This window comes from Antechinus flavipes, chromosome 2 (genome assembly GCF_016432865.1).
Source record: "Antechinus flavipes isolate AdamAnt ecotype Samford, QLD, Australia chromosome 2, AdamAnt_v2, whole genome shotgun sequence".
NCBI lineage: Eukaryota > Metazoa > Chordata > Mammalia > Dasyuromorphia > Dasyuridae > Antechinus > Antechinus flavipes.
The window spans coordinates 463072821-463094053 of record NC_067399.1 but is presented as its reverse complement, the minus strand read 5'-3'; the positions used below and the strand labels follow the sequence as shown (position 1 = coordinate 463094053).

At 33.9% G+C, this 21233-nt stretch overlaps 1 protein-coding gene across 2 annotated transcripts in view; it reads left to right on the top strand.

Moving 5' to 3' along the window:
• Positions 1 to 21233, top strand: part of GGTA1 (glycoprotein alpha-galactosyltransferase 1 (inactive)) — a 110782-nt gene that overhangs the window by 44715 nt on the left and 44834 nt on the right. For both annotated transcript variants that reach the window (XM_051979554.1, XM_051979555.1), the window contains exon 2: positions 19933 to 20021. In XM_051979554.1, coding sequence (XP_051835514.1) covers positions 19933 to 20021 — 89 coding nt within the window. The remainder of the gene's footprint in view (positions 1 to 19932; positions 20022 to 21233) is intronic.

The following is a 21233-nucleotide window of genomic DNA, read 5'->3' as shown; positions in this document are numbered from 1 at the left end:
ATTTAATAAGGAGAAGAATAAGAAGTTTAATATGTTTGTGTGATATCTTAAGTTCTCAAAGGTTATTTCAACAGGGTGTCAAGTCTAGCAGGTTCTAACAAGATGGAAAGATCAAGCAATCAAACAATAAGCTTTTATTAGCATGTGGTTAGGTCACATGGATAATAGGACAAAATTCAAACTGACCCCATTCTCGCAGTGCATGGCTTTTATCTGTGGATTCAGTATTTACACATTATCAGTGTATATGGAATAGAAATTAAATCAGTGGAGGAAAAGGCGGGGAGGGTACTAATCCTAAGCATGAAGATCATCATCAATAGAGGGTTATATGTCTATCAGATGATAGATTGATTTCCTTGACTACAGTGGCTCCTTAAGGTTTATTATTATTAGGAAGGTGAGGTAGGACTTCGAGTTACCTTAATGGAGCCAGTACTCAATATCTATCATAGTAGCCTAGATATAGAATTGTAGGGATGCTTAGAATATTTTACTGATGTGTGGCTGAAGTCTGGAAAAGATAATTAAGTCACTTGCTCAAGGTCGTTAAAATAGTGAGTGATAGAGATGGGCTTCAAATCTCGATTCTTGAATTCCAAATCAGTCCCTATATCCATTATATCATGCTCTGCCTCCCCTTAAAATCAGTAGACATTTATTAAGTGCCTGCTATGTGCTAGGGTTACATACAAATATGAAAAACAAAGGAGTTTATAATCTAATGGAGAAAGATTTTAAAAAAGATAAAAAAGAGGTATCAAATTTAGAGGTAAAGTCAAAATAGTGCAAAATAAGTCCTGCCAGAGGAAAAAGAAAGTCCAAAATGAGTGAAATGATTGGAAATTTAAGCGATATCTGAGGGATTAACCCTTCCACATCATGGGAGTTAGAGGTTCTGCACTCCTGCAATCTGGAAAATCTATGCAAAATTTTTTGGGTCTTACCTTCATACCAAAGATATCTGAATTTTTCCTTTTTTTATTCAATGTTTATAGAATTAAAGGATAAAATACATTGATATTATACATACATTTTATGCATTTCTGAGCTAAACTTTTTGTGTGTCATCTGTTGGCCTTCATGTGTTGTCTGAGGCTTCCATAAAATTCCCATTTAATTTCTTATGTCAACCTGTGATACATTGAAACTGCAATGAGGAAAGTCTTGATGTGACAGGAATAATTGTAGTTCAATAAGGGAGAGAGGGAGAATATTTTTATATCCTTCCTAAATATAGTTTTGATATTTGAATATAATTTGAAATTTATGTGCATGTATGTATATATATGTGTATAAAGAAATATTTAATTTATGAAATTATTCAAATGATTCAATTCAAATGATGCAGTCATTCCTATCTTAAAGAGAGCTTTCCCAATGAGTTGCATTATAGGTGAGTAGAGAGAAGCCTGAATCTTGGAATGCAGGATGCCAGAGCTAGAAGGGACCTCAGAACAGAGGATGCTAGTGCCAGAAGGGATCTTAAAACAATGTTAGGGACAGCTAGCTCCTCTAGTTTAACTCCTTTGTCAGACTGATAAAACTAAGACCCAAGAAGATGAAATCATTCAATTAAAATTAAAGTTATACAGGGAGCTGAGATTTGAGTTTCAGTCTAGTGACTAAGGTCAGTCAGTGCCCTTGTCACTAAGCTATATGGCATCTTCCTTCTGCCATGTTTCCTTGGGAATTGAAGCTGAATGCCTCTTAAGCTCGTGGGAGGTTTTTAATTTGGACCTCCTGAAGTGTAAAAGCATTCTTGGGAATAGAATGTGGGTTTTACTGTTCAGCCAGATGGCAGGAGTACCTATTTCTTTGTGAAGGAATGAAAAAAAAAATATATAGACACGAGCTTCCTTACTCCTTCTGACTGGATGAGTTAAATCCAGTGTGGCTTGAGCACCTAGAAGAGAGATCAGTCTGTGACAAATCTGCCTGGGGGAATTCTGAGCATTGCATAAATGTTTCATCCAAATGATTCAATCACCCTCCTTATCTCAGACAGAACTCTTCTAATAAGTTATAGCACAAGTGAGTAGGAAGAGCACTGAACTGAGTCTGTATTTGAGACTCATTTTTGCTCCTCAACTAACCCAGTGGCCTTAGGCCAATAAGTTAAATGATTATAATGGTTCAACTTTATTTAAGACATTAAGACTTAATTAAAAATGGCTTTATTTTTATACTGTCTTTTGATCCTCCCAAGAAGTGATGCTCATCTCTTGAGTTATAGCCTCAATGAGTTAGGAAGTATATTATCACTCTCATTTTTGTTTATTAGTGCTAAGTATTTTCTAATTATCTTTATGTATTGGTACTAATTATTTATTAGTACTAATAATTTACATTTATATAATGCTCGATGTACACTAATTTGTCCCTCATAATAACTCTAGTTATTATAACCTCCATTAAATAGAGGAGAGAACTGAGCTTCAGAGAAATCAAATGATTTGTTCAGAATCACACTATTAATAATCATCAGAATTGGAATTTGTGTCTAAACCTGATTCTCTTCCTATCTAACTTCTTGGCACTATGCCATACTGTTCTCTCGAGGTCTCAGATTCCTTGTCTGTAAAATAAGATCTGTGGTTGGAAATGAAATAATCTTGAAAGTTCTTTCTAACTTTTAATATTCTAAGCTCTGTTCTAAAGCATCTTCTAGCCCTAACTATATGGTCTATATTCTAAAACCTCTTCCAATTCTAACGTTCCTTTATCCAATTTATCTGTTTGTATCTTACTAAAAAGATAGAATTAGTAGAGATAAGCAGATAATAGTCCTGTGGTGCTAAAGAATGAGTCCATAAGAAAGCATTTTTTCCCATTTCTCTTAGTTATGTGGATTCATATATGCAAGACAGAGAAAGGTGGAGTAAGAAACCATTCTCACTTGTCTTCTAACTGTTGCTTAAACTTCCTTGTTCAAAGGCAGCTGTACCTCAGGCTTTCTATTTTCTCTGGAAAGCAGAGCTCAAGTTGGATGAAGTTTTCCCAGGTTCTCAACACCTCTGTATTTTTGTTTGTAAATAAATACCTTTGCTTTCTGTTCAAGGCAAAAAAGTGAGGGGGAGATAATGACTTTCTCAGAAGCCTTGACTTAACAGAAGCGAGGGTTTAAATACTCTTGTCAGCAAGAACTTCTTACATACACACAAATCTGCAAGTAAACTCCCTTATGATTGAAAGCTGGAAGATATTAATTATAAAGACCATATAGCTTAAACTGTTCATTTTACAGATGAGGAAACTGAAGATTAGAGAAGGTGAAGTTGCTTGGTAAAGCAATGTGTCTTATGTATCTTAATGTGTGCCCCCCAAACTAGTAAATTAGATGTCATATAGTAGGCACCTTATTGCTCCAATACTAATAAATTACTTGTCATAAGAGTAGCCACCTTATTTGTGATATGCACCTTATTGCCTCAATACTAGGAAATTAGGTGTCACATAACAGACACTTTAATTGTGAAACAAATTGAAGGAAGTGGTTTTATACCTTGAGTAGTCATGTAATCTCTTTCAGAAAAGTAAAGTTTTTCTCACTGGAGATAATTTAGATATCATCCTGTCTGATGGCAGACAGATTAAAGTCTCTTAAAATCCTTTCAATTTTGGGTTTTTGAAGGTAGAAGCTCATAGGATCATGTGATTTAAAGCTTGGCAGCCCCTTAGAGATCACCTGACAGTTACTAGTACAATACCTTCATTTTACAAATGAGGAAACTGAGGTTTAAGATGTGAAAATCTGGTCTCTGCTTAAAAAAAAAAAAACAAACAAACAAAAAAAAAACCCTTTGTGTATGAAGGTTTTAGAGAAATTCATTTAAATAAACAAATAGTGTGGTAGACTGACCAGGGGGAGAGTCCCTTGGATTCTCCCTTGTTGCTTCCCTAGTTTTTAAATTATTTTTTCCTTCAAATTTTCCGTTAGGCATCAGCTGCAGCAGCTGCAGCAACAGCAGCAAAGCTACTGTAAAAGTATTTGTACATTTTAGCTAAGAGTGGCTGGTTGTTTTTGAGTTTCCAGACCTCTGTATGGGAGGGTGTGAAAGGGGGCAAGCAGATTTGTTTTGTGGTGCCAGGTTGGTGGGAGGCTCTTGTCCCCAGTGCAGGACACTGCCACAGACATGGCCTTTGGGGCCAGGGTGGAGTTTTAGTCACTGGAGCCAATGTGGTCACAGTCCAAGAGTGGGATATTATGGGCTTTTGCATTTGGCTCTGAATCACTTATCCCAGTAAACAGCTTATTTCCTGATGTTCTAGGGAAAAACGTTCTCTGCAGTCTAGAGATCAGTCTTCTGTCTAACCCCCTGCTACTGGCAAAGCTGTTTAGTCTTCACCAGGAGGCCTGAAGCCTGGCAACTTCCTTTAATTCCTGTTTCACCTGATTCAGCAGAGCTGGGTCCAGTAGAACTTTTATTTTCTCTGCATTTATACTTGGAGAAGGGAAGAAATAGACAGTAAAATATATGAAATATGACAGGTAACTATGCAAGTCCTTGAATAATAATGATATCTAATACTTATATGATCCCCTAAGGTTTGCACTTTGCCTATCTTATTTCATTTGATCTTCACAATAACCCCTGTAAATTATGATTCCCATTTTATAGATAAAGAAACAATCTGAGAGAGATTAAGTGGCTTCTTCAGGGTCACAGTTAGCTAATCTTGTGGGCCTCAGTTCCAAAGCAATCCCAATAGACATTGGACGGAAAATACCATCTGCATCCAGAAAAAGAACTATGGAAATTGAATGTAAATCAACACATGCTATGTTCACTTATTTTTTCTGTTTTTTTTTCCTCTCCCATGGTTTTTACCTTTTGCTCTGATTTTTCTCTTCCAATGTGATTCCTAAAGCAATGTGTGTTAAAAAGAAATAAATTTAAAGAAAGAAAATTGAGCATCATAGTCCCCCTGTTCTACAGCATCTCAATGAAGATCGCTGAAGCAGTTACTGTTGGAACTGCACTTAGATGGTGCTGGAAATCATAAGCATGATCTCTTAGTTCTATGAAATAAGGACTACTAGGGCTTGTGTGTGTGTGTGTGTGTCTGCAGTATTTAAAAACATGATCACTGCTAAGAAGCATATGATGGGAAGTTATTAAATACATATTAAAATATAATAATCAGGTTATTAAATATATCTTTGTATATTATTATAAAATTAAGTGTGTGATTATAAGCAAGCTGTTAATTATAATAAATTAAGTAGTGCTTTGGTCTTATGCCTGTAATTGTCTTTAAATTTGAATACTGTAATTCTCTATGATGGAAACAAACTATCCTTTCCTCAGAGCAATCCTGTGAAGTAGGTGGGGCAGGAATGAGTCTCTCCATTTAACAGATCAGGAATCTGAGGGGCCCAAGTGGTTAAACCGCTGGCTGCCAAGTGATGGAGCCAGGACTGAAACCCAAAGCTTTGACCCATTTTCCAGCGTGCATTATATCTTTCCCTGAGGCTTCTGGTAGTTTTGTCAACTCATTTCCATACTTCTATGAGTTGTATGATTTCCTTGTCATGGGTGTATTTGGCATCCTTTCTATGCCCTCTCACCTTGACACAATTTTTGTTCGTGTTTTTCTTTAAAACAAAACAAAATTAAAAAACCCACAACCAGTAGGAAATCTTTTTTAGGTGCTAGAGATTCACCTGGGGCTTTTTGAACCTTTGAGCTTTATCAGTGGATTATTACTCTGAAACTAGATGACTGACCCATCTCTTACTTCTGAAATTTCCTGCCTGAGTGACCTTGGACAAGGCACATCATCTCTTTGATCTTAATATCCACATCTGTAAAATGGAGGGATTAGACTAGATAGCCTCTGACATCACTTTCTTTTCTAAAACAAACCATGACCCTATGATCCCTTTCTAGGCTTTCATGTCCTTAATAATTTATCTGCCTAAGTTTTCCATTGATGCCTCAGAATCACTGACTTTGAAAGTTGAGAGAAACCTCAGGAGCCATGTGCATGAAAAATATATGATAAAACTGACTCATGCCATAGAAGGGATGCTGTTATATCAGCACAGTATCAATTTGGTTTGTTAGGTCCCAGCAACTTGGTAAGACTTTAAATATTGGGGACAAAGCCATATTTAGTGCCCAAAGACCAGTGGAGCTAAGTATGAGGAGGCATGTCTTTGGAAGCTTTGCAATAGGTCATTCTTGAAATACTGTTGTTTTTTTTCAAATACTTGAAATACACAAGTACGATGTGGTTGGAATGACTGAGAGAACATTTTTATTTATTCATATTATTCACCTAATCTTAGATCTTAAACATTATTTAAATGACACTTAACAACAAGCTATTGTGAATAGTGCCCCTATAATGATAAAGGGGCTAGGGACAGAGTCTTGAGCCTAGAATTTAGGAAAATCTGAGTTCAAATATGGCCTCAGATACTTATTAGCTGTGTAATCCTGGACAAGATGCTTTTTACTGCCTCTGTTTCCTCATTTGTAAAATGGGGCTAAAAATAATGCACACCTTTTAGGATTGCTGTGATGATATTTATAAAGTCTTTTTTATGAACTTTAAAGCACTATGTATCATGTGATATACATAATTATTAATGTTCATGTGAAGAATATGTTGTTTTAAAAATTTGTGATTTGCTTAATGAATGTTAAATTCTTTGTTTGAATCTTAATAGTTTTCTATTTCCTTAAAGTAAATATCAAGATGAGAACAAAAGAGAAAAAAATGAGAAAGAAAAAGTAAACAAACAAAAAAACCCATAAAAATAGTATGCTTCAATTTGCATTCAGTCTCATAGTTTTCTCTTTGGATGTGGATGGCATATGGATGGATTGGTATTGTCTTGCATCACTGTATGGCTGAGAAGAGCTAAGTTTATCATAGTTGATTGCCTAATTTTGTGTTATTATGTATAGTGTTTTCCTGGTTCTGCAAATTTCACTCAGCATCAGTAGACTTTTCTGAAATCAGCCTGGTCTTCATTTCTTATAGAACAATAATATTCCATTACGTTCATTTTTTATGGATATATATTTTTATAAAAGATAAATTTTACCATTTATCAGCTATTCTACAATTGATGGGGCATCAACTAATTTCTAGTTCTTCACCATCACAAAAAGAGTTGCTACAAATATTTTTGCACATGTAGAGTCCTTTTCTCTCTTTTTTGATCTTTTTGGGACACAGACCTAGTAGTGATAGGATCAGAGGTGGTATACAGTTTTATAGCATTTTGGGTATAGTTCCACATTGCTCTCCAATATGGCTGGATCAGTACATAGCTCCATCAACAATGCATTAGTGTCCCAATTTTCTTTGTCTACATTTATTATTATCTTTTCATGTAATCTTAGCCAATCTGACATGTGAGGTGGTACCTCAGAGTCATTTTAATTTGCATTTCTCTAATCAATAATGATTGGTTTTAATAGATGGCTTTAATTTCATCATCTGAAAATTGTCTGTTCATATCCTTTGACCATTTGTCAACTGGGGAATGACTTGTATTCTTATAAATTTGACGCAGTTCTGATTTAGTTCTAGTTTTAACCCTAGATTAAAAGCCTTTACGCTATAGAGAATAATCTCTCTTCCATTTAATCAAACATATATTTGCTTCTTCCTCCCACTTCCCTTTTTTAAAAATAATATTTTGTTTTCCCCCAATTACATGTTAAAAGCTTTTAAGTTTTTTTTTTTTTTTTTAAGTTTTGAATTCCCAGTCCTATCCTTTCTTTCCCTACTTGCCCTTTAATTCTAGGTAAGCAATAGTGCACATTAAGCTCACTTAGGATCAGCATTGCATATGCTTTGCTTGACAGTAATCAGAAGATCATAGAATGGAATTTTATCTCTAGGGTTGCATTTATCAAGGATTATTATGTGGTATTAATTTATACCTGAGAATCTTGTTAAGTAGAACTTTAAGATGTTGTTTTTACTCTACACAGTCAAGTTCATTTTTATAATCAACTTAACAATGATTGCCCATGGGGTCTTGTAATCTCTTTATCAATTCAGTCAGATATGTCTGCTAAAAACTGAGTCTATAAAACTCTTCTAAAAACCTGCAAGGTAGGATGGATTGAGTAAGATACTTGAAGTAAGAAAGATCTAAATTCAAATCTTGCTTTTGTTATTTACCAAATGTGCCACTCTGGGGAAGTCCCTTAACTTTTCTGAATCTCAGTTTCATCATTGGAAAAATTTTGATCATAGTAACATCTACTTCACAGGGTTGTTTTGAGGACCACAGGAGATAATATGTTCAAAGAACTTTGTAAATAAGAAGCATTATATGTTTATTAGCTATCATTATTTCATGGATTTTTTTTTAAGAAAATACTAAGTATTTAAATTATCCTCTCAAAGATTTCATAAGGATGAGAATACCGATTAGTAGTTATTGATGTTCTCTTGTCAATGTTTTTGTATGTATATTGTATTTTTATTGCCCTACCACCCTAGCCTTTTGATATTTTTTCCCTCATATAAGATTGTGTTTTCTCCAGAATGGTTTTCCTCAATGTGTGTTGAGGTTTGGTCCAGCTGCTCTTCCCAACTTAAGAGCTATCATAATTTGCTTATACTACAGAGACTGAAATATTAGGGGCCACAGGTAATGATTCTTCAGATATTGATAATAAGAATAAATGGACATTGACAAATTTATTTTACTTTCTGTTCATTTGACATCCTAGTTCCATTTCTGAATGCTTCTGAAATGATGTAGTTCAGTTGACACCCACACTAACCATTTTTTTACAGACTTGTTTTTGTTTCTACTGTTTTAAGCTATTTTATAAGGCAATACTGCTTACTCATAATTTTCTGCTATCTTCCTCTGGCTGTGTTAAAAAGTGATTCTGTATATTAGTATTGTTCTTGTTTATGCATCTCTAATTGAACAGAAGATTAGATTTTGGATGAGTGAACCAGTTTTGAATCAGTTTTCATCTTTTTGTTGTGGTAATCATTTTATAATGTTCAGACAAAAAAAAGTAGTAATCAAAATCATATATTCGTGTTTTTTTCCCACTTGCCTTTTAAAAAATAATATTTTATTTCCCATAATTACATGTTAAAACAGTTTTTAACTTTAAAAAGGTTTGAATTCCAAATTCTATCCTTACCTCTTTCCTTTCCCTTGTATTGCTGAGAACAGCCAAGTCATTCACAATTCTTCATTTATAATATTGCTATTACTGTGTACAGTGTCTTCCTGCTTCTGCTTACTTTACTTTGCATCAGTTCATGGTTAAATCTTTACAGGTTTTTCTGAAGTCATCCTGTTTGTCTTTTTCATAGCATAATAATATTTCATCACAATCATATACACAATCTTTCCAGCCGTTCACCAATTGATGGACATCCTTTCAATATCCGGTTATTAACTACTACAAAATTTTTGTACAATTTGTACATAAATATTTTATACAAATAAGTCCCTCCTTCCCTTTAAAAATGTTTCTTTGAGATACAGACCTAGCATTGAAGGATCAAAGAATATATACAATTTGTCTGCTCTTTGGGCAGAGTTCCAAATTGTTTTCCAGATGCTATTGTGAATCAGTACACAAGCAGTGTGTTGGTCTCAATTTTCCCATATCTTCTCCAATATTTATCATTTTTCCTTTTTGTCACATTACCCCACCTGATGGATGTGAGATGGTATCTCAGAGTTGTTTTAATTTGCATTTTTCTCATCAGTAGTGATTTAGAGCAATTTTTTTTCCCATGTGAATATAGATGGTTCAGATTTCTTTTTCTGAAAACTGCCTATTCATATCCTTTTACCATTTATCAATTGGGGAATGACTTGTATTCTTCTTCTTGTATTCTATGTAGAAGATTTAGTTGAATGTATATTCAATTAAATCTTCTATATATTATATTCAACTAAATTTATATATTTGTGAAATGAGACTTTTAGCAAAGATACTGCTACAAAAAATTCCCCCAATTTTCTGCTTTCCTTAATTTTAATTGCATTACTTTTGTTTGTTCAACCTTTTCCAATTTCATATAATCAAAATGATCATAAATTATACATTTTGTAATGTTCCCTAACTCTTGTTTGATTCTAAATTCTTCCTTTATCCATAGATCTGACAAATAAACTATTCCATGTTCTCTTAATTTGTTTATCACCCTTTATAAAAATTAAAAAATGGACCCATTTTGATCTTATCTTGATATATAATGTGAAATATAGATCTTTACCTAATTTCTGCCTTATTGTTTTCCAGTTTTTTTCAGACGGTTTTCCAAATAATGGATTTTTGTCCACAAAGCTTAGATGTTTGGGTTTATTATACTAGATTATTATGTCATTGTATACTTTATCTATTCTACTGATTCACCACTTTTTTTCTTAGCCAGCACCAGATTGTTTTCATAATTACCATTTTATAGCATTTTGAGAGCTGGTATTGCAAGGCCCCCTTTCTTCAATTTTTTTTTCATTAGTTCCTTGATATTCTTGACTTTGGGTACTTCACATGAATTTTGTTATTTTTTTCTAGCTCTATAAAACAATTCTTTGTTAATTTCATTGGTAGGGTACTGAATAAATAGGATTGTCATTTTTATTTTATATTGACCCAATCTACAACTAATAATGTTTTTTTCCTTCCCAGTTCTTTAGATGACTTTATTTGTGTGAAAACTGTTTTATAATTATATTCATAGATGTATGTCTAGCTTTGTCTGGGCAGGTAGGTTCCCAAGTACTTTATATTGTCTACAGTTATTTTACATGGAATTTCTCTTTCTATCTCTTCCTGATGGAATTTGTTGGTAATATGTAGAGATGCTGATAGTTTGTGTAAGTTTATTTCATATCCTTCAACTTTGCTAAAGTTGTTCATTATTTCCATTTGTTTTTCAGTTGATTTTCTAAGATTCTCTAAGTATACTGTCTTATCATCTTCAAAGGGTGATAGTTTTGTTTCATCAGTCCTTATTTTAATTCCTTAAATTTCTTTTCCTTATCTTATTACTTATAGCAAGCATTTCAAATAGAATATTGAATAATAATGGTGCTAGTGCATGTCATTCCTTCACCCTTGATCTTACTGAGAAGGTTTCTAGCTTATTCCCATTACAGATAATGTTTGCTGATGCTTATTTGTCACTTTAAGGAAAGCTCCATTTATTCATATGCTCACTAGTATTTTTAGTTTTCTTGATATGGAACCATATTACATTCCTGGTATAAATCCCACCTGGTCATAGCATATGATCTTTGTGATATATTGCTTTTATTTCTTTTATTTCTTTCTTTTTAAATTTATTTTATTTTATTTATTTATTTTATTTAAAATGTATCAACAATCAGTAGAGAAATTAGTGTATAATTTTCTCTCTCTGTTTTTATTCTTCTTGGTTTGGGTATCAGCATCATATTTATGGCATAAAAGGAATTTGGTGAGACACTGTCTTTGCATATTTTCTTAAATAGTTTTTATAGCATCGGCATCAATTATTTAAAAGTTGGTAAAATTCACTTGTAGTCCATCTGGCTCTGAGGATTTTTTCTTAGGGAGCTCATTGGTGTTCAATTTTCCCCTTAAGATTGAATTATTTAAGTATTCCATTTTCTCTTCTGTTACTCTGGGCAATTTATGTTTTTGTAGACAGTCATCTATTTCATTTAGATTGTCAAATTTATTAACATATAATTGCGCAAAATAGATCCTAATAATCATTGGTGATTGGTGGTACCCTTTTCATTTTTGATAATGGTATTTGATTTTTTTCTTTCCTTTTAACTCAAATTAACCAATAATTATTATATACCTATATTGTATATTATTTATATCATGTCCATATTTTGTCCTTATATAGTTATATATTATCTATATTATCCATCAATTTTATATCTATATTCATATGTAGATTTCTGTATCCAACTGAATGTATGTGTAAAGAATTCCCTTTTTGGAGTTAATTCTGATGAAACAAAGGTTCAAATTTTACCTGCCATCCTATTCCACTTTCTCCTAAATTATAATAGCTCTTTCATGTCTCTTTTATGTAAGATAATTTACACCCTTCTATCTTCCCCCAACTTTTTGCAATACAATCTTCTTTTTCACCTCTTTATTTTGTTTTTGGGATGCCCTCCCATCAAAGTCATCTTATATGTGTATTTCCTGTTTACATATATTCTTTCTATTTGTCCTTATAGTAATAAAGTTCTAAAGAGTTACAAAAATTATCTTCCCATGTAAGAAAATAAAGTTTATTTGACTGTCAGTTGAAAATATTGACATTTTAATCTTCTTTTTTCTAATTTGATGTCATCTAATCTTTTTTAACTCTTCCAGAAAAAATTATTCATGATATATAGATATGAACCTTCTTAGTAATTTGAGTAAAAGGCATTTTTTAATACTCAAAACTAAGCCACATTTTCCAAAATTCTATTCATTCTCTGTATCTGAGCATTGAAGTCCCTAGGTATATCATGTTGTGTGTTTGTTGTCAAGTTCTTTATGGAATTTCTTTGCCTTTTTATCATGTCACTATTGTTGATATGTAAACTACTGTTAGAAAGTAAATTCCCTTGTGGGCAGTAACAATTCTCTTTTAGCTATATCCCCAGTGCCTAGCTTATAAGCATTGTAGAACAAGATGACAAGTTTCATGAAATGATGTTTCTTGTTGCATTTGGTTAGGATCTCAAGGAAATTAATTGCCAACTTTTCTAGGATCTGAAGAAATTAGTTTGTGTGATTATATTAAACATGGCTAAATGAGTGGTAAAGTTGAGACTAGAACCCAGGTCTCGTATCTCCCAATTCTAATACACTATTATGTAATAACCATGATTAGATTTCCAATTCATAGAATCATCACTCAGTTTCTCTGTTTAGAGAAATAAGTTAAGGAAATTGAAATGAGGAGTTCTTAATTTAAAAAAAAATTTTTTTCCCTGAGGCAATTGGGATTAAGTGACTTGCCCAGGGTCACACAGCTAGGAAATGTTAAGGGTCTGAGACCAGATTTGAACTCAGGTCTTTCTGACTTCAGGGCTGGTGCTCTATCCACTGCACCACCTAGCTGCCCCCAAATTCTGAATTCTTTAGTGCAATTGCTCTAATCTATTGCTGGTATACTTAGCCATTCACCCAGGGAAAAAGTATAGTTAGCTATATTGTTACTCACTTTTGCTGTAATGTTTTTTATAGTCACTGTGTGAATGAAGTACAGCTTATGTGATTATCTTAGCTTTTCCTCTATTTGACTTAGCTGTGGACTCTTAGCAGATCATTATCATTTTTAATTTAATGAGTATTTATAAAGCACTTATTCCATATGGAAGGTCTTATTAGACCCTAGAGGAGCTAGAATAGACAGATAAGTGCTTTGGTGGATAATATTGGATTTGATTCAATGTCTATTTTTGAAACTCATTGAGTGACTCTGGGTAAATCACTTAATTTCTCTGAATCTCATTTTTCTCATCTTTGAAATGAGGGTAATAATACCTTATAATATAATACAATATAAAATATATAATACCTTATAAGGTATATACCAAAAATACCACATATACTTCATACTTTTGCTATATTTGTGTATTTATTCTTATTAATCTTAGGATGTATAGTAGCATAAGATATATGCAAATTTATAATATAATATAAAGATAGGTAGGTAACACAATTGAGCAAGAATTAGATCTGGAGTCAGTAAGCCTGAGTTCAAATCCAGCCTCAGATAATAGCTATGTGATTCTAGATAAGTCCTTTAACCTCTATTTGTATTGCTCTCCTACTCTGTAAAATGGAGATATCACCTACTTCTTCAGGGTTGTTGTAAGGACAAAATTAAGTGATACTTCTAAATTACTTGTAAAGCATTTTGCAAAGTTAAAAGTGCTACAGAAATGCTATTTCAATACAATAATTAGAAGTGCATAAAAAGATGCAAATAAAAGGCTATGAGAGATTTTTTGGGGGAACAGTGCTTTTTTTTTGAAAGATGGCAAAAGTTTCATAGAAAAGAGTCTTAGAGTCTTAAAAGATGAATAATAGGATGGTAACAATTAAGGGGGAAAATCTTTCAGAAAAAGAGAGGGGGAACTGAAACAGCAAAATTTAGTTGAAAGAATATTGGATTCAGAGTTAAAGGGTTTATACCTCAGTCTCTGCTACTTTTTACTTTTGTGATATCCGATGATTTTCTTGCCCTCTATGGGTTTATCACTTGTAAATTTGGACTGCAACATTTCTAAAGTTCCTTCCTGATCTGAATCTTACAATCCTCTGATTTGAGAAGAATTATACTCTTTCAAGTATTTCTCTTCCAACTAGACAAGATGATCAGCAGGCCATCAGCTTTCAGAATTGAGGCGATCTTGAAAATTGTGAGCAGTCTCCCTTCACTCCAGTTTGGCTGCCAAGTAGCTAATTATCTTCCAGGAAAAAATGGGAATGTGTTTCTAAAGACATGTTCTCTGCCAAGAAGTCTCTGAAGAGTCAGTGATATATGTTGTCTCTGAGGCTTGGAATATAGAAATGGATTACTTGCAGATTCAACCAACACCATTCTGAAATGCTTCGCTTAAGAAAACAAGATTGAATCATTCGGGAAATATTCTCACTTTTAAGCCTCAAACAAAAACATCCTTTAGGTGCAGCAAAAACTGGGACAGGCAAACATTTTGTCATGACAGAAAGAAGTTTGTTTTAAGTATTGTCTTTCAAACATCAGCTTTTCGAAACAATTTTAAAACAAATGTTCAGTTTGTCTAAGAGAAATCACGTCAATCTAATTCTGACTCTCCTGCTGAAAAATTTAAAGGTCTCCAATGTGTGGGTCCTTGGCTTAGTTTTCTTTTTCCTACTGTTCATTTGTAAGAGTAAATGTTCTCATGCAACTAGAAAGAGACAATTTCAATTAGCCACTATAATTTACTACAATGTGTAAAATCCTGTGCCAGTCTAGTGGTGAAATGACAAATAACTGTTATAAAAGAGATAGATATTTTGATGTAATCTACAGAGAGCTGGCCACAAAGGCCGGAAAACCTTTGTTCACACTCACCCACAAGCTACTCTCCACAGCTATAAGCTGCAGAGAAGGAACCAATTTGCTCTAGCAGAGAATTTATCATTAGCAATTTCCTATACTGAAGAAATCACAGTTCTGATTTAAAAAAAAAAAGAAAGAAAGAAAATAAGAGAATAAGGTTAAATGCAATAAAGAGGGGAGGTGAAATTCTATGAGAAAGTGAAGGGAGAAGTGATGATTTTCACCAGATATTATTGGCTTCTTGGAAGAGGTAGCATAAGGATTAGATCATGATGGAAGAGCCAGCCTCCAATTAATGAAATTAGGAAAGGAAGACAGATATGAATGTAAGCCCAGAGACAAGAGAAAGCTGAATGAAAACCAGATTTTCAATGGAAGATAATTAGGTTACTGAGTTATTGGTGGAAACTGCTTCCACAGTGCTTGATATATAATAGGTATTTAATAAATAATTATTAATTTTTATTGATTGATTGTAAATGCCACATTTTTCAGATTCTAGCAGTATTATATTATAGGATCATATTTAGAGGTAAAAGATACCTATGAAACTGCATTAATTAACTTCATTTTATAGATTAGGTAGTTGAGACTGAGAGAGTTACTACACAGTAAGTGTCTGGGGTGGGATTTGAATTCTGCTCTTTCTGACTCTTTCAAACACCCCTCATCCCCACTGTTCTTTCATTTTTATTTGTCTTGCATTCTCTTGTATTTATCACAGTTTCCTCTGTAGTCGCCTATCCCATAACAGATCATTCTCTATTTTGTGATGATAGGGGAATGAAAGAGACAAGAGACAGAGAGACAGATGAGAGATACTTTTTGTTTTGTTTTTTCCTCTTAGGACTTGATGTTTTCAAATTTGAAAGAACTAAAAGTTGCAAAAAAATGTGTTAGGTTCTTTTTTTTTTATAAGTCCATCTCTTGTGACAGTTCTTTCATATAATTTCCAAAGTAGTCTGAAAGAGGTTATAAGCAAATCTCAAGTCTGTTTTCTCACCTAATGAAGTGCCAAGACTTTGCATAGCAGGAGCCATATTTGAAAGTGAAAGTTATTATAAAGTTGGTACCAAAGATAATAACGAGTCTATACATTCTCCATGATACTAAGGGAGACACTAATGTTACTAATTAAACATATAAGGGTTAAGGCTACCTACCATATTTAGAGGTGATAATCATCAGGCATTTATTTAAACAACTATGTGTCAGGTCCTGTGCTGAGCATTAGGGATGCAAAAAAATGGGCAAAAGACAGTCCTTGTCCCCAAGAAGCTCAAAGTCTACAGGGGGAGGAAAGAGGGAATGGGGAGAGACAAAAGGCAAACAACTATGGCCATTGAGAATAATCGGGAAAGGCTTTTTGCAGAAGATGGGATTTTGGCTGGAACTTGAAGGAAGATAAGAATGGGAGCCAGCTAGTGAAAATACCCAGATGAAGTAGCTTTTTCGAGCAACAGCAAGGAGACAGCAAGATTACTGGATAGTAGAATGCATGAAGATGAATAAGTATTAAAATCTGGAAAATAGGAAATTTTCTTTTTAAAATTTAACAATTACTCCATTCTTCCTTTCACACAGAAAGGCTATAAGTGTGGTAGAAAGAACATGATTTAGGATTATAGAAACTTGGTTTAACCTTTGCCTCAAACCTTGACTCTTTACTTCCTAGACTATTTACTTGGGCAAGTCATGTAATCTTAATTGGATTAGGTGATTTCTTAGGTGTCTCCTTGCTCTAAATCTATGAACCTGTAATTCCATTCTTCCCACATACATACCCAATGGGAATTTGAGATCTTCTTTGAATTTGACTTTTAGGTTAATTTTCTCTGCATGACCACTGTTGATTTGTTAACTGAGTCACCTTGCAACTCTCTTCCCAACATATCTTGTGTTTTCCTCTCCCTGTCATTCTTAACTGATTCCTTCATATAGGATGAATTTTCTTAGTCTATTCCTCCTTTCCAGTATGAGTCAAAAAATTCCTAGGGCAATGAGGGAAATTGTTTTCTATTTTATCCTGGTCAGATCATTTTAAGAATGACACCAACAAACACCTAAGTGATACAATGAATGGTTGGAGCTTTGGTCTTATAGGAATGAAGTTCTGGATTCAAATCCAGCCTTAAACACTTAACCTCAGTTTGCTTCAGTTTCTCTCATTGTAAAATGAAGATAACAGCACCTATCTCACAGGGTTGTTACAAGGATCAAATGAGCTAATACTTGTAGAAAGTAAAAGTATTTAGCACAATACCTGGCACATGGTAGGTACTCCACAAATGCTAAATACATATTCTTTTTCTCTCTCTCCCCAAACTGCCATATAATAAGGGTACTGGAGACTGTAACATAAGACTTCTTAAGGGAACTGATGACATTCAGCCTGGACATTAGACTTAGGATACTTGTATTCAGGTATTTGAAGAATAATGACATATGGAAAAGGAAATCAACCAATTGTGCTCGCCTCTAGAGTAGAGAACAAAGAACAATAGGAAGGAAGTAAAAAAAAAAGAAAAAAGTAAAACCATGCTTTTGTTGGCAATTGGGTTTAAGTGACTAACCCAGAGCCAAATAGCTAGTAAGTGTTAAGTATCTGAGTGAAATCAGATCCTGACTTCACTGCTAATGCCTTATCTAGCTACCCAACATTGATCTTCATGTAAAAAAAGAAAAGAAAGAAAAAGTGTTTTCTTCAAAAAGTTGATTAAAATTGTGCCAAAATAACTGAGTTCCCTGAGGTAATGAGACGTTCATCCTTGGAGTTAATTCAAACAAAGGTTGAATTAAAACATAGTTTAAAATATAGGTAGTTGGCATAGGTTGGACTACTAATTAATTTTAGAAGTTCCTTATAATTCAGAAATTGTGTGATTCAAGGGCAGTTCAAATATTCTCTCTATCATAAAGCCTTATTTTACTCCCTCTGTAACTGGATATGATTTCTCTTTTGGAGACATATAGATTAAAATATAGGCATGATGGCCTGGCCTTATGATCAAGGATGAAAGGCACTCCATAAGGGCAGGTAAAATATTCCCTTAATATCTTATTTATAGGATTAAGATTTTTTCTAATAGAAAAGACAGGAAGGGAGAAAATTATTTAAAGGTTTCTTCCAAGCTAGATATAAGTTTCTTTAAATTAATTTATTTTTAATACACATTGCTTTATGCGTTGTGTTGGGAGAGAAAACTCGGAACAAAAGGGAGAGGAAAAAAAAACAGAAAAAGAAGTGAATATAGCATGTATTGATTTACATTCAATCTCCCTAGTTGTTTTTCTGGATGCAGATGGCATTTTCTATCCAAAATACACTGGGATTGCCTTGCCTCACTGAACCATTGAGAAGAACCAAGTCTTTCAAAGTTGGTCATCACACATTCTTAATGTTATTGTGTACAATGTATTTCTCATTTCTTTCACTCAACATCAGTTGATGTAAATCTTAACAGGACTTTCTAAAATCAGCTTGCATCATTTTTTATAGAACAATAATATTCCGTTACCTTTATATACCACAATTTGTTCAGCCATTCCCCAATTTGATGGGCTTCTACTCATTTTCCAATTCTTTTCTACCACAAAAAGAGCTGCTACAAACATGTTTGCACATGAGAGTCCTTTTTCCTCCCTTTATGATTTTCTTGGGATCTACACTGAGTAGCAGCACTCAAGCTAGATGCACACAGCATAGAAAATAGCAGATATGATGCAGGAAAAGTATATGATAAAGAGGGTCAGTAATTAACAAGAAGAAGGCCCATGACCTTAGATGCCTATCCTCAAATGCACAACATATGAGCAATTAGAAATTTAGGAATCATCTAAAGAAAAGGAACCAAGATGGAGAAGGCAGAGGTTCATCTATTGAAGAACCTAAAAGAATTTAACTGATGAAGAGAAGACTTGGGAGTTGGGAGAAGAGAGCATGATAACTCTCTTTGATAATTGAAAGACCTTCCTGGAAGAAGGGATTAATAGTGCTCTACTTGACTCCTGGAGGAGGAATTAGGAGCTATGTAGGGATGTGGAAGAGGTGGAATGTTAAGTGAATTTAAGATTGATGGAACATGCTTCCTAAGTTTCAGGGAATAGGAATCTATTTAAAAGGGCACTAAGAAGGGATGCATATGTGCTCCATGGTACTTCTCACGCTACCTGGGAAGTCCACATTTTCAAAATGTTGTAGAAGTGCAGGTGTAAGTTGGATTAATTAGCTCCTGAGGACCCTTTGAACTCTTACATTCTATTAGCTTCTTTTAGGATCATTGTAATATCCTCTTGGCCCTGGGACCTTTTGTTGGCCAATCAGTGAGAACCTGAGTGATTTGGGCTTATCCAATTCATTTGCCTGTCATGGCTTCACCTCACTGATGTCATGGATATCTTTCCAGAATGAAGAACAAACAACAGTTTCCTCTTTAATGACTCTTCTCTCTTCTGAATTGTATATAACTAATGATAATAGCTAGAGCTTCATGTTTTGCTAAGCACTTTACAAATATTACTTCATTTTATCCCAAGCCTGTGAGGTACATGCTGTTATTATCCTCATTTTACAAATGGAGAAGCAGGCAGAAATTAATAGGATTTGCCCCGGATCACACAGCTAGTGTGTCTAAGACTGGATTTGAACCCAGACTTTCCTGAGTCCAGATCCATTCAACAAATCTTCATTCAGTGTGTACTCTCAGAAAGGTCATATGCTAGACACTTATGGGATACAAAGGAGATACAATCTCTGTTTCCCTGCTTCCTTACTATGCACTTAAGTTAATGCATTAATGCATTATTTGTACAGCGAGATAGACAGGTTTTAGTCTGGGCCATTGAATGTTTTATAATTTCTTCTTTTCTTCTTCCCCTCAGGAGAGAATAATGATCTCCAAAGGAAAAATCATTCTATTTCTGCTGATTTTATTAACTGCACTGGTGGTGCTCTGGGGCTATAATAACAGGTAACTCTGACTCTTCAGTGGATGCAACTATTGTTTTTGCCCTTCTGTGCTTTCTCTGCTGAAATAGAAAATGAGAATTGGCAGCAACAGATGATCAATAAGAAATTCTAATTTTCCCTTTCCCCAGCCCCACCTTTGTCATTGTACTTGGATTAAGCTTGATGCCTTTTCTATTTCAGACACAGTGTGGCATAGGCAAAAGCATAACACTGGGTGTTAGAAAGGTGATCAGGTCCCAATTTTACCATTTATTAACTTGGAGGCCTTAGACACGGCACTCGTTCTCTTTGGACATCCCTTCTGTCACCTGATTGCAATTTCATTTCATCTTTAAATTAAAAGATTTTATACTTGAAAGAGAGTTTAGAGTTATTTTCATCTAGTCCCCTTATTTTACAAATAAAGAAACCTAAACCCAGATACGTTGGGTCATTTGTCCAAGGTCTTAGCTAGTTCAGTCCCACAATCAATTATTCAGTATCTGCTAAATAGAAGGCACTGTCTGTGCTGAGGATAAAAAATAACAACAACCAAAAAATAGTTTCTGTCCAACCCTTTCCCACTACTACCATCACCACCATTAATTTCCTATACTATTCTATAGAATTACAATACTATATTCTATTGCCATGCTATTGCTGCTGCTACTACTACTATCATTATTATCACCACCAACAACTAACAGTAATTCACATTTCTATAGCTCTTTAAAGTTTATTGAATATTCTTTTTCAAATAGCCTTATGGAACATAAAGTTTTATTATCCCCGTTTTAAAGCTGGAGATATTGAAAAAGCAGAGCCCAGATTCAAACCTGGTTCTCTGACTCCATATCTCACATAATAGTTTTTATTTTTCCAAATATACACAAAGATATTTTTCAACATTTACCTTTTCAAAACCTTGTGTTCCACATTCTCTCTCCCTCTTCCCCTCTCTATTCAGCTAAAGAAGCTCTTATTTAATTGATTGGTATACACCTACTATCTTGTTTTTGTATCTGAGCAATTCTGGTTGGCTCTAGAAAACGTAAGATCTAATTGAAATTGCTCTTTCTTATATATGGGGTCAATAATTGAAAAGAAACAAGAAAATTAATCCACCATGACTTTTACGAGCCTAAGATGTTTGTAAGAAGACCTACTGGCTCTCATTGCAAATTAACCCAGACTCTTAATCTATCTATGTCTTTGGATAAAACCTGGGATTCTT